Here is a 19,240-nt window from a genome sequence, read left to right as displayed (position 1 = left end):
ATATAATTTAACAGATTTTTTTAAAGATTTTATTTATTTCAGAGAGAGAGAATGAGAGAGAGCACGAGAGGGAAGAGGGTCAGAGGGAGAAGCAGACTCCCCGCCGAGCAGGGAGCCCGATGTGGGACTCAATCCCAGGACTCCAGGATCATGACCTGAGCCGAAGGCAGTCGCTTAACCAACTGAGCCACCCAGGCGCCCTATTTAACAGATTTTAATTCGTTTTATTTTTTCTTGTGTAAAACTGCATACTGGCAACAGCTGGAGCCTGGGTCCTCTGCATGGAGACTCTGATGTAGGTCTTTACAAGATGGTCAGTGAATTCCATTTTGGGTTTTTTTTAGATTTTAATTTATTTGAGAGAGATATATATAGAGACAGAGAGAGCATATGAGTGGGGGGAGGGGCAGAGGGAGAGGGACAAGGAGACTCCCTGCTGAGCAGGGAACCTGATACAGGGCTTGATCTCAGCACCTTGAGATCATGACCTGAGTGGAAGGCAGACGCCTGACTGACTGAGCTACCTCAGGCGCCCTGGTCAGTGAATTCCTGATAGGGAGACTTAGTGAACAGTCTCTCTCCAGAAGTCAGAGGTGAGATAGCTGTAGGTCTTGGCATCAAGAGTGGCCTTGGCAAAGTTGCCTACACTGGCAGTGCAGCCCCTGGCTGAGGTGCAGCGGTCATCAATACAGGCCATCATCAGTAGCTTCTTGGGCATAGGGGCTGAGACAATGTCATGCGTCTGGGGGCAGGGATGAGGTGCACCAGCACAGAGCCATAGCGGCATGGTGTGGGGCTTGCTGATCTTATTCCATCAGTAGCCTTGCCACACAGGGATGATGGAAAGCTTCGCCAGGATGATGGCCCCATGGATGGCTGTTGCTGCCTTGGAGCACTTAACACCCAGAACAACGTGTCCATTGTAATTTACAATGGCAACAAATACTTTGAACCTGGTCCGATGGCCAGCATGGGTTTGCTTTTGAACAGGCATAATCTTCAAAACCTCATCTTTGAGGGATGCCCCCAGGAAAAAGTCAATGATCTCAGATTCCGTGATGGGCAGGGAGAAGAGATAGATCTCCTCCAGGGACTTGATCATGTCCTTTACCAGGCAGCCCAGCTTGGTGACAGGGATCCAATTCTTGGCCTTGGCCTTGTCTCCGAGAGCTCCTTGGCCTTGGCCCCAGCCTCACCATGGCCACAACCCCCACCCTGCATGCCACTGCCAAGCCTCTGCGGAAGCCACCACGGCCTCCCATTCCAGGGCCCCCAAGCCCTTCAGACCTTCCCACTGCACCAGTGCCATCCGCCATTTAATGTTTTCTCCGAGAACGATTTATATATTTTGAATATTAATCTCTTATCCAGGATATGCTTTGCCAATATTTTCTCCCATTCTATACATTACCTTTCCATTTTGTTGTTTCTTTTGCTGTGCAAAATTTGCTTTTCATTTTGATGTAGTCCCACTTGTTAATTTCTGCTTTTGTTGTTTGTGCTTTTGGTGTCATAAGCAAAAAAAACATCGCCCAGACCAGTATCAAGGAACTTCTTTCCTGTTTTTTTCTAGGAGTTTTATGGTGTCAAGTCTTAGTCTTTGATCATTTTCAAGTTAATTTTTGTGGGTGGTATAAGATTAGGGGCCCAAGGCGCCTGGTGGCTCAGTCGGTTAGGCATCTGCCTTCCACTCAGGTCATGATCCCGGGGTCCTGGGATCAAGTCCTGTGTCGGGCTCCCTGCTCAATGGGGAGTCTGCTTCTCAGTCTCCCTCTGCCCCTACCCCAGCTCATGTTCTCTCTCAGTCAAATAAGTAAAATCTTAAAAAGAAAAAAATCAGGGGCCCAGTTTCACTTTTCTGTGTTTACCCAGTTTTCCCAACACAATTTGTTGAAATACTTTCCTTTCCCTACTGGGTGTTCTTGGCTGCCTTGTTGAATATTAATTGACCATATATGTAGTGGTTTAATTTGGGGCTCTCTGTTCTATTCCACTGGTGTGTGTGCATTGTTTTTATGCCAGTACCATGTGGTTTTAATTACTAAAGCTTTGTGGTTTAGTTTGAAATCAAGAAGTGTGATGCCTCAGCTTTGTTCTTATGATTGCTTTGGCTATTTGGGGTCTTTTCTGGTTCCATTAAAGTTTTAGGATTTTTTTTCTATGTGAAAAATGCCATTGGGAATTTGATAGGGATTGTAATTAATCTATAGATGGCTTAGGGTAATAGGGACATTTTAACAATATTCTTCCAATCCATAAGCATGGAATCCCTTTTCCATTTGCTTGTGTCATCTTTGATTTCTTTCAATGAAGTCTTGTAGTTTTGGCTATACAGATCTTTCACTTCCTTGGTAAATTCAGTTTATTTTGTTTTTGATGCTACTTTGAATGGGATAGTTTTTCAGATGTTTCACTGTTCTAGAAATGCAACTGATTTCTCTATGTCAGTTTTATATCCTGCAACTTCATTGGATTTGATTAGTTCCAACATTTTTTTAATTGAATCTTTGGGATTTTCTCTATATAAAATATCATCTGCAACAAGAATTTTACTTCTTCCAGGGCACTTAAGTGGCTCAGTTGATTAAGTATCTGCCTTCAGCTCAGGTCATGATCCCAAAGTCCCGGGATCGAGCCCCACATTAGGCTCCCTGCTCAGCGGGAAGTCTCCTTGTCCCTTTGCCTCTCACCCTGCTCGTGCTCACACACTCTCTCTCAAATAAATAAAGTATTTTTAAAAAAATTTTTACTTCTTCCTATTCAATTTAGATGCCTTTTATTTATCTTGCCCAATTGTCCTAGCTAACATTTGTATTAAGAGTGATGAGAGTGGGCATCCTTGTCTTGTTCCTAATCTTAGAGGAAAAGCTTTTGATTTTTCACTGTTGAGTATATCTATATTCATCAGTTATGAGTCTTTAGCTTTATATGTAGGTCCTTATCTGGCTTTGATAGCAAGGTAATGCTGGTTTCATAGAAACAGCCTGGAAGTGTTCCCTTCTCTCACTTTTGGAAGAGTTTCAGGATTGCTAACTCTTCTTCAAACGTTTGGTAGAATCTGCCAGTGAAGCCATCTGTCCCTGCAGTTTTCTGTCTTAGGAGGTTTTTGATTACTGATTCAGTCTTTTATTGGTCTGTTCAGATTTTCTATTTCTTCCTGATTCAGTCTTGGTGAGTTCTTTTTCTAGGAATTCATAGATTTCTTCGAAGGTATCTAATTTGTTAGAATATAACTATTCATGGTAGGCTCTTATGATCCTTATTTCTGTAATGTCTCCTCTTTAAGCACTTCTGATTTTGAATCTTCTCTTAGTCTAGTGAACAGTCTTGTTAATTTCATTTATCTTTTTGAAAAAAGTTGCTTTGTTGATCTTTTCTGTTTTTTTTCTGGTCTCTATTTCATTTATTTCTGCTCTGATCTTTATTTCCTTCTGCTAACTTTGAGCTTAGTTTGTTCTTTTTATAGTTCTTTAGGTATAAAGTCAGACTGAGATCTGACTTAATATATGCATTTATCACTATAAACTTCCCTCTCAGAACTTTTTTTTTTAAACTTTATTTATTCATGAGAGACAGAGAGAGAGAGGCAGAGGGAGAAGCAGGCTCCCAAGAAGCAGGGAGCCCGATGCGGGACTCGATCCCAGGACACTGGGATCACGACCTGAGCCGAAGGCAGACGCTTAACCATCTGAGCCACCCAGGCGCCCTCAGAACCGCTTTTGCATAGGTTTGGTATGTTTCCATTTTCATTTGATAAATTTTATTTCCCTTGTAATTTCTTCTTTGACCCATTGGTTGTTCACAAGTGTTGTTGAATTTCCACATATGGATTTTCCAGCTTTCCTTTTGTTGAAGTTTCATACCATTGTGGTCAGAAAAGATGGTTGGTATGATTTCAGTCTTCTTAAATTTGCTAAGACTTGTTTTGTGTCCTTTCATATAATCTATCCTGCAGAATGTGCCTTGTATACTTGGGAATAGTATATTGTTGGTATTGGATGGAATGTTCTATATGTCAGTTAGGTCCATTTGGTCCAAAGTATGGTTCAATTCCAACATTTCCTTATTGATTTTCTGTCTGGATGACTTACCCACTGCTGTAAGTATTAAAGTCCTCTGCTATTATTCTGTGGTCTTATTTCTCCAGGTTTGTTAGCATTTGCTTCCTTAGTGCTCCAGTGTTGAATGCATACATATTTATGATTGTTCTGTCTTCTTGCTGTACTTACTGATCTTCATTATATCTGAAGGTCAGTTCAGATATAATGACTTTTATCATTATATAATCTTCTTTGTCTCGTTACCATTTTTGGCTTAAAGTTTGTTTTGTCTAATGTTCAGTATGGCTATCCCTGCTCTTCTGGTTTTCATTTGCATGTCATTTCTTCTTCCATCCTTTTACTTTGAGCCTGTGTGTGTTCTTAAAGCTGAAGTGAGTCTCTTGTGTGAAGCATATAGTTGGGTCTTACTTTTTTTTTTATCCAGCCACTTTGTGCCTTTTGATTGGTGAATTCAATTTACATTTAGAGTAATTATTGATATGTAGGGATTTACAACTGCCATCTTACTGATTCTTCTTTCCTTCTTGTTTCTGTTTCACCTCTGTGATTTTCCATGGTGGGTATACCCCATGTATATGTTTCCTTTTTTTAATCTTTTGTCAATCTAGATTTTTGCTTTGTGATTAACATGAGGCTTACCTAAAACATTTCATACATGGAACAGTCCGTTTTATGCTGATAGCAACTGATCTTCACTTGCCTATTAAAGGCTCTACACTTTTACTCCTATATTTTTATCACAATTCATCTTTTTATATTGTGTAGCTAGCAAATTACAGTAGCAAGTTATTTTTAATACTCTTTAATCTTTATACTGTATAGTTAAGTGGCTAATATACTATCCTATTATAGAATTAGAGTTTTCTAAATTTGAGTATTTTTCACCCTTACCAGTGTAAAGATGTTTTCATGTCACTGATTAGCATCTTTTAATTCAGCTTGAACTTTCAGCATTTCTTGCAAGGCAGACCTAGTGGTGATAAATTCCCACAACTTTTGTCTGTTGGGCAAGTCTTTATAACTCTGGTTGGCAGTTTTTATTTTTTGACACTTTGAATATGTCATTCCACAGTCTCTCCTGGCCTATGGGGCCTTTTTTTGCTGAGAAATCTGATAGCCTAATGGGCGTTCCTTTGTAAGTTACACTCTTTTTACCCCTGGCTGCCTTTAGGATTCTCTGATTTTTGGTAGTTTCCTTGTAACATGTCAGGGTGATCTATGAACTTTGTGAATTTGGATGTCCAAGTCTTTCCCCAGATTTAGGGGAGCTTTCAATTATTTTTAAAATAAACTTTCTGCCCCCTTCTCCCTCTTGTCTTCTGGATTGTGGATTATTTCAAAAGTCCTATCCTCTAAGTCATTTATTCTTTCATCTGCCCTATTCTACTACAAAGGCTATTGTAGTCTTGTTCACTGAATTCAACTCCAGAATTTGGTTATGTTTTTCATCTGATAAATTTTTCTTTTGTTCGGGACACCTGAGTGGCTTAGTTGGTTGAGCATCTCTTGGTTTCAACTCAGGTCATGATCTCAGGGTCCTGGGATCAAGCCCTGCCTCGGGCTCCACCATCAGTGAGGAGTCTGCTTCCCTTTGCCCTCTGCTCCCCGACCCCTGCTCATGCACGCTAAAATCTTAAGAAAAAAAAAAAAAAGTTATGTATTTTCCTTCCTAATACCATTGTATTGAGTTTTCTTGTAGCTAGTTGTGTTCTTCAAAACAGTTATTCTGAATTCTTTTATCAGCTAGATTGCAATATTCTGTGTCTTTGAGCTCAATTGTTGAATTATTGAGATCTTTTGGCGGTGAAATAGTTGATTTTCACGTTTGTGTTTTTCCATTGCTGTTTTCACATTTCAAGTAGCAGACACCTCCTGAGCCTTTACTGGTTGGCCTTCGATGGAGTGCTGCTCACCGGTGTTGCTACATCAGGTTTCCTCGACTTTTGAATGGGCAAAGCTGCGCCTCTTCCTGCTCCCTCTAGTGGCAGAATTCTTAAACCTCTACGTCTTGTCTTGTAACTCACCAGGCTGCCTGCTGGAAACCTGTTTTCCAGAAGGTGGTGCTATAGCTCCACAGCTCCAGTTGGTGACTTCTCCCTTGCCCAGGGACCCTGGTCCATTTTTCTGAGAACACTCTTATCACCGGACCTGTTCTCACTGCCCCAACACGAGCACGCACAGGGATCCAGCCACATAGTGGGAGCTGGTGTGCGTTTAGCACTTGGGGTTTGGGGATGCTGTGGACCCAGTGGAACAATCTTTAGTGGGATACTCTCGAGGTATATGGGCAGACCGCTTGAAGCAGTCAGCAGGAACTGCATTCTTTTAATGCCCTTTTTAAAGAAAGATTTTTATGTATTGAGAGAGTGAGAATGGTAGAGCGAGCATGAGAAGGAAGGTCAGAGGGAGCAGCAGACTCCCCGCTGAGCAGGGAGCCCGATGCGGGACTCAATCCCGGGGACTCCAGGATCATGACCTGAGCAGAAGGCAGTCGCCTAACCGACTGAGCCACCCAGGCGCCCTGCTCTTTGATATTCTTAACTGCTTCCTTCACCTCTCTTCCCTCGCCCTCACAGTCATGCAGGTCCCACTTCAGTACCCAGGCTGCTGCTGGAGACAAATGGATTTCTCCAGCCATGACCCACATAACTGGCATAGCTGGGCACTCACTGCTTTCCACCTTCTCTGGAGAGGCCCGCCACTGCCAGGAGGCTTAGCCCCAGGCAGCCAGGTGCTGGGTATGTAACTGTCAACAAAAGAGGTTTCCTTGTAATGTCTCTGAAGTTTACTAACATTCAAAAGGAGAAAACTTTTGTTTGCTTGAAGACTCGAGTCAGATTTTCATTAATGAACAAAGAACAGTTTAAAAATGTCAGAGTTTGGGCGCCTGGGTGGCTCAGTTGGTTAAGCGACTGCCTTCGGCTCAGGTCATGATCCTGGAGTCCCGGGATCGAGTCCCACATCGGGCTCCCTGCTCAGCGGGGAGTCTGCTTCTCCCTCTGACCCTCTTCCCTCTCATGCTCTCTATCTCTCATTCTCTCTCTCTCAAATAAATAAATAAATAAATCTTTAAAAAAAAAAAAAATTTCAAAAAATGTCAGAGTTTGAAAGGTATCATTTACCCACAATGATTTTTAAAATTCTGTAATTCTAAAAGATTAATGAATATGGAAATAATAAAAGTGATACCTAAAGAATGCTCCAGAAAAAGAGAATGGACTCTAACAACTACAGGAATAAATGACAGTACACTGATACAGACCTGAATGTTTTATTGTAAGAAATACTTTTACTTTGACCCAATTAACAAAGGAGCTTTCAATATGATAAGATTTCTTCACTTTCCATTAAGGGAATAAATATGGTTATGCTTAAAGGAGGAAAAGGGACATTTAAAGAAACATTGGGGAAAATGTGGAGGTGACAAAACACAGGCTTAGTTTGCTTTTATACAGTGGTGGTTTTGTTATTTACATAAGCAATATATACGGGACAGGAGCTTTTTAAAATCTAGTAAAAAGTAAAAATTTTTGCCCATTTTTTTTTAATGTTTCCATGTAAGAAAAAATAAGTTCCTCTTATAGCTCTTGAATTAATCACAATTTATTTAATAATCATTTCATATTAGAAGACTTAAGTGTTGCATTTCACCCAAGCAGACTGTAATCCACAAGTAGTAATAAAAGGGGATTGATTTATATCATAGCAGGAAATAAAGGTGATATAATAATCATTGTTAATGATTTTTAAAGAAATACATTTCTATCAAACTTTAGAGGAATCCTTCATAGCCCAAAGAAATGTAATTTAACTCAAATTTTTAACGAGTAATTAAAAGATGGAGAACATAAAATGTACTTTAAACAAGTTCCAAATATACTTATTAAATATAAAGATGTTAGCTCTTGGTACGTAAGAAAATATTTACAACTAATAAGAATATTGTAGAATATACATGTTCTATGTATAAAAATAAGTAAAATATTTTATAGTACAGACCAAAGGATCTTTTCTAAACCAGGTTTTATCCGTGCAACTCTCTTACAATACCATCCCACTAGCATTACTGGAACTCATACATGCATGGAAGAAATCTAACCATAGTCTTGCCTTAAAGCTCATACTTCCTTTTTAGGGCCTGTACATCTTCTAAAGTAAAATGTTTGTTTGGTGTGTCTGAGAGGTCATCAAAGAGCTGTTCAATTTGCTCCTTCTGGCCCTTGCTAATTAGTGTCAACATCATCTGGAATAAAGAGAAAAACTGTATTAGCTTAATTAAGAAAAAAATGAACATTTTAAAGTTACAGAAACCCTGGAAGAAAATCAATCTCTATTATTTTTCCACTTACCATGAACCTTTCTACTTTACTCAGATATAAAAGATGCTGATACACCAATGAGGGATCTTTACCAAGATTATTTTTCAGAGACTGAATGAGGAGGAGGAATGTATCCCCTTCAAGTTTGTTACTCAACAACATTGGCAAATCTTTCGGTTCTGTGATGGTTAAAAGGTGTGCACAGGCTTGTTTATCGTTCCGCATACTGATAGCATTTATAACCTGACCAAACTCATAGGCATTGTTAGGCTTGGTGATGGGTAGTTTTTCAGAGTATTCTGGTGGCCCACTACTGGTTGTGTCTCCGTTCTCGGAGGCACGGCAGTCAGTGGAGAGCTCCTCCGAGGTCCTTCCAGGCTCTTCTTCCTGGCCTTCGCTCACCTTCATGAGGGAAAAAATGATACTGTGACGTAACAGCCACTGCACACATCCCAAGCTACATTTATTAAAATGGGAAGGAACTGGAAAACACTAGGCGGCTATATTTTAGACAAATTCTAAGTGTGTAATTTATAATAGTAAAATCTATTCTTTTTAGGAAGAAGTTTTAAATATCCATTCATGAAAGTATTAAAATTTTTTATAGTTTTCCATGAAAGATGACCTATATAACAACTTTATCTCAGGGCACCTAGGGGGCTTAGTCGGTTAAGCGTCTGCCTTCGGCTCAGGTCATGATCCCAGGGTCCTGGGATCAAGCCCCACACCGCCCTGGGCTGGCTCCCTGCTCCGCGGGAAGCCTGCTTCTCCCTCTCCCACTCCCCCTGCTTGTGTTCCCTCTCTCGCTGTGTCTCTCTGTCATCAAATAAATAAAATCTTTAAAAAAGAGAAAAAGAAAAAACTTTCTCTTTTTCATGATAAATTTTACACTTACTTTCTTACATTTTAACAGAGACATGAACATTTTTTTCTTCCCTCAGAGGAAAAATACTTCTGGTTTTCTCACTTTTTGGCTTTTACTCTATAATGGAAATATAAGGTGATAAATATCACCATTTATGAATACACAAGAATTCAGGAGCCAACTTTTTTTTTACGAGAGCTTGTATGGGTGCGCACACACACTGGGGGGGGGGGCCCCCCCGTGAGAAGCAGCGGGAGGGAGAGAATCCTAAGCAGGCTCCATGACTCCACATCAGCTCAGAAGCCCAAAGCAGGGCTTAATCTCACAACCATGAGATCATGACCTGAGCTGAAATCAAGAGTCAAGACTCTTAACTCACTAAGTAACCCAGGTGCCCCATGAGCTGACATTCTTCACTGAAGGCAAAGCAAAAAGCTGGAGCACAAGACACTGAGTTTGATTCAGGACTAGTCCAAGATCTCTGATGAGGCCAGTCTTGTTTCAGAGTGCTAAAAAGGCCTAAATCGATCTTAAAAATCCCTATGGGGTATGGCAAGGCCACTGAAATTTCAATCAGTCCTATCAGGATTCTCCAGGTCTACCCTGAAGCAAAGTTCAATGACCACAGGCCCCCAGAGCAATCTGGGGTGGAAACAATGCAAACTGTAGGCAGGTGGGGAGGGGGGAGGGGTGGAATGCAGAGAAAGGAGGAACTGCAGTAATGCAGAATCCCAATGCCCTCCATGGACCCCAAGCTGGGAAATACAATGGCTAATTATGGCAAAGGAAAAGTTTTGTCTCTGTAACTGGTTAAAATTTCTTCACTGGAGATTAAAATAAAAAATTTAAAACATTTTTGTAGAACTCATAAGAATCTGACTTAAAAACATTAAATAAAGATTTTATTTATCTGACAGAGAAAGACAGAGAGGGAACACAAGCAGGGGGAGTGGGAGAGGGAGAAGCAGGCCTCCCGCTGAGCAGGGAGCCCGATGCGGGGCTCCATTCCAGGACCCTGGGACCATGACCTGAGCCGAAGGCAGACGTTGAATGACTGAGCCACCCAGGCGCCCCTGAATCTGACTTTAGAATCCAATATAAAATCCCCCAAAGAGTACCTTCAAAGATAATGAAATACCTCTTGAATCTCAATTTTCCTTCTCTCCTTTTCCTTGTTGAATAATGTTGTATTGTCCTTAATGTTAAGGAATCTGGTTACCTCTTCCAGTTCCATCTTTGCCTCAACAATACTTGAATCTAGTAGGAGAACTTTATTGAGATCGTTCAAACTTTTCTGATAATCCTGAAAGTAGAAAGCAGAGAAAATAATTTTCATAAATAAAAGACAGGGCACAGATTAGCTCAAGTGGGAGTAAGAACAAGCTTGAGTAGCACAGAACGTGTACAGGGGCTCCCTTTAGTACCTTGATGATAACGTCAGGCCCATACAGTAGTCTTGAACTAAAATATTAACACCCATAACACACAACACCCACCAGAGAAGAAAAGGCATGGAATCTGGAGTTGGAAGACTCAAGTTCAATTCGGGGTCACCACAACCTTCACAGTCCCTGGTATACAGCAGGCATTTGTTGTCTGCTGAGTGAGTGAATGGAAGAACCACCATCCTCATGTTAGCACCTACTAATTATGAAACTGGAACAAAATCCTACTTAATCTTTGAATTTCAGTTTTCTCATCTTTAAGGATAACAAAAGCTTCTCTACTCTGGTTTTCACCAAGGCTGTATCAAGTATAAATGAATTAATAAGGAATACTTTAAACCTATGTAAAGGGCTATCCAATGTCACTTGTCAGATAATATCTTGCACCATAAAACCCTTCAAAGTGGTACGCTGTTCAAACAGGCTGGCAGCAACATTTATTCTTCCATAGAGTCAAACAATACATGGGGGGGGGGGGTGAGGGAAAAGAAAAGGAATCTAAGCTTAACAAAACACAGCAAAGAATCTGGTGGTAGAGACAAGATACCACAAAATCACAGTCTGATGTGACAGGCCATTCTAGAACTACAGACTAGACCAATGTTTTCATTAAACCAAAATTAATTCTGTAAGGAGGCAAAGAATTCCAATGATGTGTAACCTCCCCAAGTATTCATGACCTGCCAATAAGCTCATGCGCTGGAGGCTAAGGCCTGGGTTAGACAGGCTCGTGGTTATGGGACGTTCCTGGGGGGCTCGCTGGGGGGCCACAGCCCTCCCCCTCCACCCAGCAGGACACTAGAGCAAAAGTGACCTGTTTAAAGAGATTAACGTAAATCTGCTCTCATTCAGTAAAAAAGGTAAATTATTTACAAACCATAGTAGAAATCTGCTACAGAAAAACAAGTGACACTGTATTTCCAACCGAAGTGTTCCTGCTGGGAACCATACTGAGAGGCAAGGAATGGGGCAGCAGAACAAGTTGAGGTAGTAATTAACTGCTAACTCTTAACCATTCTCTCTGCATTTTCATAGTAGTTTACTCCCAATAGCCCTATACATACTAACTGCTGTCCGCATTTTAAAGATAAGGAAACTGAGGCATCGAGAGAATCCTTGGGACGATCAAGGCAGCAATGCCCACCAAGCAAATGAGAACACAGTTGCGGAATCCCAGTGAGAAGCTTGAAAACAGACTGTGAGCTATGGCCTTGGAAATGGAAGAAGTCCCACACCACTGGAAACAATATGTTTTTTGTTTTGTATTGTATTTAAGAAAAATCTGTGCCTAGGGGCGCCTGGGTGGCTCAGTCGTTGAGTGTCTGCCTTCGGCTCAGGTCACGATCCCAGGGTCCTGGGATCGAGCCCCGCATCGGGCTCCCTGCTCAGCGGGAAGCCTGCTTCTCCCTCTCCCACTCCCCCTGCTTGTGTTCCCTCTCTCGCTGTCTCTGTCAAATAAATAAAATCTTAAAAAAAAAAAAATCTGTGGCTAAAGAGCGATCTGTCTGGTTGGAGGAGACCTAAGAAAACATGAAATAATACTTTGATAAAGAGTTACAACAGGGGCAAGCAAATGTAGAGAGAGAGAACAAGAGCACAGGAAGAGGGAGGAGCCCGTCTGCCAGATCCCAAGAATGGTCAGGTAGCCCTGGCCCCTATGGAAGCTTCTGTCTTAGGAAGGGAAACAATCTTTAAAAAGTAAACGAATGAATAAAGTACGGACTATCACTAATGCAATTAAGAAAGCCAAGGTTTTCTCTGGATACTAACGAGGGGGAATGAGTCTCCTTTTGATACCCTTGTCAGGGAACACAAGCCCTGAAGGGAAACAGGCATGCAGTGGAGGGAAGAGCAGGGCCTACACAGAGAAAAGTGTGGCTCCGGCAAAAAGGAGGACATTAAAAGCTGCTAAATACTGCATTAGGGCCTTAAAAAAGTATAATCACAGTATTAATAGATGTACTTAAAATGTGGTAACAATTATATGACTGTTTGATATTTCTGGCCTTACAGCATCCCCAATTAATGGGCTGCACATTCCCTAAAGCAACACCATGGGCTCGTCACCACTATGATCCACAGTCTAGCGCATACGTGGCACTCAATAAGAGAAAGAAGTTCTAAAACAAAATACCACAGGATTTAACTCACATGTGAAACTTAACAAAACAATTGAACACGGGGGAAAAAGGAGAGGCGGACCAAGAAACAGGCTCTTAACTATAGAGAACTGGTTACCAGAGGGGAGGTGGGGGGGGTTAAGTAGGTGATGGGGACTGAGGAAGACACTTGAGATGAGCACCGGGGGTTGCATGGAAGTGCTGAATCACTGAATTCTATACCCAAAACTAGTACTGCACTGTAGGTTAACCGGAATTTAAATAAAAACTTGCAAGAAAAGATAAATTCTGAGTGAAAGCTTTTAATTTTCAAAACTGGCACCCACGCACAAAGTTAAAAGGCATCTAGAAAACAAAAGATCTAAGAAAGCAGAGTACTCAGCTGCTAACTACAGGTAGGGCACCTGCTCACTGCAAGCCTCTGTGCTAATTCTCGTTACAGACACACTAAGGAAGTGGATCCGGGCGTGAGTTCTGATGCATTTGATAAAAGCAGCTGTCGCCTTTGAAGATCGTGAAATTAAATTTGCTTGGCACATAACTCAAAATTACAGGATATATAAATGGAAGCTACAAGAACTCAAACCAGAAACACAAACTGCCAGCCTCATAACCTAGTGGGATAGGATTACTCAAATTTGGGATTCTCTTTCTGCGTAATACAATTTCTAGAATTCATTCCAAAGAAGTATAAAAAGTCTTTCATTAGGTACACCTTCTGCCTTTATGTGAGGAAAACAGGTTCAAAGAATCAGGCAGCCAGTATGAGGTAAACGTGCTTTTTAGAGTCTGGACATACGTAAACTCATGAGTTGTCAGGCACACCTACCCTCATGTGCCCGAATCCATTAAACTCAGAAAAAGCCGAGTAAATTTTGAAGAAGCCTCTCTTACCTCATGGTGCTACACACCAGCTAAGAAATCTTTACGTGAGGTTTATGGATGGGTGTGTCACTAACAGAAGGAGTGGGGGGGGGGAGCGGGCCAGGTCACATGGGGGGCTTCCGGGTCGGCGGCAGATGCACCCACATGCAGGGAGGTGGTGCACGCCAGCACCGTGTCGACAGAAGCTGCTGTGCTCAGGACCCTTGTGGCCGTGGCCCGATATACCTCTTCGCCTGGCTCTCGATCTGCGTCCTTCACAATATCCTTGATAACACACTGGGCGGGAGATGGGGGGCAGGCACGGCACGGCCCCACTGGCCTCGGGGTCCTGCCACAGCAGCTGCATGCGTGCAGCTCAACCACAACCTCCGTGGATCCAGGATCTAGAAACACAAAAGCCTGAGCCCTCAATGCGCACAGCTTGGACTCATTTGCTACACTAGGCAGAAACGTAACTGCCCTCTCCCAAAAATCCCAGGTTTTATAGAATATATTTTTAGATATTGCCCTGTCAGTGATGGGCATGGAACCTAAAGAATTATCTCAAACTCAATAAGGTCAAGCTGAACTATCCCTCTCCCCAATCAAAACTCTCCCTCCTCCCGAATACCCTCCATTATCATACTGCACCACTCAATCCCCAAGCCAGGAAGCTGGGAGGTACCCCCCCTGCTCCTTCCCCCCTACACGTTACTGCTCAGGATGTTTACCTTCAAACGCCCTGGAATTAACCTCTCACTTTCTGCTATGGGCTAAACTGTGTCCCCCTGAAAATTCCTCTGTTGGGAGGAATTTTAACCACAGCACTTCAGAATGTGACCGTATTTGGAGATAGGTTCTCTAAAAAGGTAACCAAGTTAACATCAGGTCATTAGGTTGGGCCCCAATCCAGTGGGACTGGTGTCCTTATAAAAAGAGGGAACTGGCAGACAGACGTGTACAGAGAGAAGACAGCTATCCACAAGCCAAGGAGAGGGGCCTAGAGCACATCCTTCCCTCACAGCCCTCAGAAAGAGCCATCCCGGCTGCCAACTTAATCTCAAGATTAAGAACTCTAAGAACCGTTAAGAAAATATATTTCTCTTTAAGCCACAATGTGTGGTACTTTGTTATGGAAGTCCCGGCAAACTAAGAGACCTTCTCTCTTCCCTCTGCTATTCGTTACCTTCCTTCAGGCAACTGCTTCTTACTTTGGCAGCTTCTAACCTATCTCCCTACTCCACGCTGGGCCCCCGGTGATCCAGCTTTGACACTGCTGCCAAATCTGATCCATCATGCCCCCCCTGACCCTTAGGGGAATCCCACCACCTTCAGGATCAAGCCTATCCACCAGAGCAAGGCCTCCCAGGCCCTTCATAATCTGACCATCTCTCTCCATCCCCATTCCCATCTGCACCTGGCCTCTCGCTGTACCAGTTCATGTACAAGTTCATAAAAAATGTGGCAAGGAATAATCGTAACAGTTTTATTCTTAACAACCCCAGAAGGGAAACATCTAAATGTAATTAACTGGTGAATATGTTAAAAAAAAAAAAGTTGTAGTATATTCAGTAATAAAACTCAGTAATAAAAAGAAACAATTCCTGATATTCACAAAATATGGATGACTCTCAGATGCTCTGCTGAGCAAAAAAAAAAAAAAAAAAAAAAAAAAGCCAAAGAATACAGTACATTCTATATGATTATACTTATGTTACTGCCGAAAAGAAGCAAAACTAATCTACAATGATAGAAACGAGATGAATGGCTGCCTGGGGGTGGGTGTGGAAGGAGGGGAATGGGTATAGGGAACTTTCTGGAGAGATGGGAATGTTATTTACCTTGATTGGAGTGGTGGCTACATGGGGATATACATTATTCAAAAATCAACAACTAAAATAAGAAAACAATTCTACTTACAATTGCATCAAAAGGAATAAAATATCTAGGAATAAACTTAACCAAGAAGGTGAAAGATTTGTACACAGTATAGTGAAAAGTATAAGACACTGATCAAAGAAACTGAAGACAGAAATAAATGGGAAGACAGTTTGTGCTCATGGGTGGAAAAAATTAATATTGTTAAAATGTTTACACTACTCGAAGCAATCTACAGATTCAATGCAATACCTATTTAAAATTCCAATGGCATTTTTCACAGAAATAAAACAAGCAATCCTAAAACTTTTTTGGACCTGGTAACACCCCAAATAGCCAAAGCAATCTTGAAAAGGAACAAAGCTGGGGGCATCACAATTCCTGATTTTAGACTATATTACAAAACTCCAGTAATCAAAACAGTACGATACTGGCATAAGAACAGACACAGAGATCAATAAATCAGAATGGAGAGCCCAGAAATAAGCCCATGCATATATGGCCAACTAATTTACGACAAAGGAGCCAAGAATTCTCACTGGAGAAAGGACAGTCTTCAATAAACGGCGCTGGGAAAACTGGACCACTATCTTATACTATACACAAATATCAACACAAAATGGATTAAATTTGAACATAAGACTTGAAACCATAAAACTCCTAGAAGAAAACATAGCCAGTAAAGCTCCTTGACACTGGTCTTGGGTTTTGGATTTGACACCAAAAGCAAAGGTAACAAAATCAACAATAAACAACTGGGACTACACCAAACTAAAAAGCTTCTGCACAGTGAAGGAAACAAAATGAAAAACTACCAAGTAGGAGAAAATATTTGCAAATCACGTATCTAAGAAGTGGTTAATATCCAAAATACATAAGCAACTCCTACAACTCAGTATCAAAAAAAGAATCCGGTTAATAAAAGAGCAGAGGAACGGAACAGACAGTTCTCCAGAGAAGACCTACAGATGGGCAACAGACACATGAAAAGATGCTCAACGTCACTCATCATCGGGGAAATGCAAATCAAAGCCACAATGAGGTATCATCGCACACCTGTCAGAATGGCTAGAATCAACACCACAGGAAACAACAGGTGTTGGCGAGGATGTGGAGACAGGGGACCCCTTATGTGCCGGCGGTGGGAATGGACACTGGTGCAGTTATTACAGAAAGCAGCACGGAGGCTCCTTAAAAAAACTAAAACTAGAACTACCAGATGATCCAGCAATCCCACCTCTGGGTATTTATCTGAAGGAAATGAGAACACTAAATCTAAAAGATACCTGCACCCCCATGTTTACTGCAGCAATATTTACAACAGCCAAGACGTGGAAACAACCTAAGTGTCCACCACTGAATGAACGGATAGAGAAAAGGTGATATAGCTACACAATGGAGTATTATTCAGTCAAACAAAAGGAAATCCCTGCCATCTGCCAACAACACGGATGGATCCCAAGGACATATGCTAAGTGAAATAAGGCAAATAGAGAAAGGCAATTACCATACGACTTCACTTGTACGTGAAATCTAGAAAAAAACAAACAAAAAACTGAATTCACAGATATAAAAACTAATTGGTGGTTGTCAGAGGCAAGGTGGGGAGTGGGGAATGGGTGACATGGGTCAAATGTACAAACCTCCAGTTAAAAGTAAGTCATGGGCATACATATAATGGACCGCCTTAACACTGTACTGTGTATTTGAAAGTTGCTACAAGAGTAGATCTTTAAAAGTTCCCATTACAGGAAAAAAAAATGGTAATGATGTGTGCTGATGGGCTGCTAACTAGACTTATTGTGGTGATCATTTTGCAAATCGAATCATTATGCCATACACCCGGAACTAATATAATGTTATATGTCAATTATATCTCAACCTAAAGAAAGTCAATGACCTGTAGGCTTACAATGTGTGAATTTCATTGTATTAGGCCCTAAAACAAACTGGTTTTTAAGAAATACAATTTCAAGAAATGCCACAGCCCAGTATGTTCTAATTTGTCCTTGTGATGTTACTTTCTACAAAAATGAACATTAAAGTATTTCCACGCAGAAGACTCAGCCTAAAGAAAAGCGTAAATTATACTTTGAAAATAACGGTGTGGTTTTCTTAGAGAAGAACATCACTCCGCAGTCTCACGCTGATAACCAACCAGCCAGTTTAAAGCCCAAATCACCATCCGCTTCCCAATCTCTGATGTGTCTCTACCAACTTCCCCTGGGTGAGTCAATCTTCCGTCCCGAGGCCTTCCTCCCACCCCCCAGACAACCCCAATCGTTTGGTGGAGGAATCCACTGGCACCACTGGTTGCCTTCAGTGATTCAGTAGCAAACCTTCCTGTCCCTTAAAGTGGACCTATGATTAACTAATAAAATTCCTAGAAAATCAGGAAATAAATCCTAATCTCTGAGCTGGAAGGAATCTTAGAAATTATCTAGCTCCACATAAAAGGTGGGGGAAATCTGAGGCCCATTCCCAGGTGTCAGGACTGGTTAGCACAGAAGCAGGATTAAATCCCAGGATAATCTCACTCCCTTTCCATGATCCCAGGATTTATGTTCATAAAAACCACATGCTGTTTTCAGAGCTGCAATTTACATATTAAAATGAAGATTTCCAGGGCACCTGGGTGGCTCAGATGGTTGAGTGTCTGCCTTCAGCTCGGGTCATGATCTCCAGGTCCTGGGATCGAGCCCCGCATCAGACTCCCTGCTCAGCGGGGAGTCTGCTTCTCCCTCTTCCTCTGCCTCTCCCCACTGCTCCTGCTCTCCCTGTCTCAAATGAATAAAACAATTCTATTAAAAAAAAATGAAGATTTCCTCACCTTGAGTCCCTTATGAGCCAGAGCTCGTCTATAGCACGCTTTCACATTCCCGTTATCGATCTGAAGTGCACGATCACAGTCCTGCTTTGCCTCTTCAAACTGGCACAGCTTCAAGTAACAGAGAGCTCTGGTGTAACGTTAAGTATGAAAGTAACGATGTATTATCAACAGCGAAGACAACGTATCTCCAATCACAGCTTTTTCTTGCAATGCATGTAATCATGGCATTGGGGATACAACTGCAAACAAAATACAGTCTAGGACCCTCAAGGAGGCTACAGTCTAGTGGAAGAGAAAGACAATTAAAACAAGCAAACACAGTAAGATCTAAACAGGATGCTTTCTCTGGGAGCACACAGCTGAGAGTATCACGGAATCTGGTGGGGCTGAGGCAAGGGCAGGAGTAGTCAGGGAAGACTTCCCCGAAGAAGTTACATTTAAGTTGAAGCCCAGACATGAGGTGGGAATTATCCAGTGCAAAGGCACTGGGCCGAGAGTTAAGATGTAGGAGGGGAGTGGTGGCCAGGGGCCCAGCAAGAGCAGAGTCTCACAGTGAGAGAGAGAGACAGAGAGCGAGCGAGCGCACAGTGCTCCTGATGGGCTAAGAAAAGCGTCATATGGCTGGGTACAGGGATGAGCTAGAAGGGAGGACAGGCCAGATGGTGAAGGGTCCCGTAAATCATGGCAAGGAGGCTGGGCTTTCTCCTGAGCTTCGTGGAGGTCCACAAATGCATTCTCAAATAGGGCTAACATGTTTACCAGGTTTTAGAAAGATGGTTCGAGCTACAACCTTGGAGAAGGAGACAAGAGGGAACAAGACTTGCAAGGTAGTATGGAGGGTGCTGCAAACATCTAAGA

The 19,240-nt window shown here is 41.9% G+C and overlaps 1 protein-coding gene and 1 pseudogene across 7 annotated transcripts in view; both read right to left on the bottom strand.

Moving 5' to 3' along the window:
- Positions 1–525: 525 nt before the first annotated feature.
- On the bottom strand, positions 526–1,316 carry LOC112823279 (small ribosomal subunit protein uS5 pseudogene; annotated as a pseudogene).
- A 6,000-nt stretch (positions 1,317–7,316) lies between these two features.
- SPAG1 (sperm associated antigen 1) overlaps positions 7,317–19,240 on the bottom strand; it is a 67,884-nt gene continuing 55,960 nt past the window's right edge. For 6 of the 7 annotated variants that reach the window (XM_073893041.1, XM_073893042.1, XM_025870912.2 and 3 more), the window contains 4 exons: positions 18,383–18,509; positions 10,384–10,548; positions 8,411–8,782; positions 7,317–8,304 (listed from right to left, as the gene is read on the bottom strand). In XM_073893041.1, the coding sequence (XP_073749142.1) occupies positions 8,173–8,304; positions 8,411–8,782; positions 10,384–10,548; positions 18,383–18,509 (796 nt within the window). In that variant the 3' untranslated portion in view covers positions 7,317–8,172. Of the gene's footprint in view, positions 8,305–8,410; positions 8,783–10,383; positions 10,549–13,378; positions 14,079–18,382; positions 18,510–19,240 lie in introns of those variants that run through there. The other variant, XM_073893046.1, reaches the window with a different exon arrangement.

Source organism: Callorhinus ursinus, unplaced genomic scaffold (assembly GCF_003265705.2).
Source record: "Callorhinus ursinus isolate GAN/ISIS: 27379988/994484 unplaced genomic scaffold, GSC_fseal_2.0 scaffold5, whole genome shotgun sequence".
In the NCBI taxonomy this organism is placed as follows: domain Eukaryota; kingdom Metazoa; phylum Chordata; class Mammalia; order Carnivora; family Otariidae; genus Callorhinus; species Callorhinus ursinus.
Note: the sequence above shows the minus strand (reverse complement) of the source record. Positions and strands in the feature narration are given on the sequence as shown.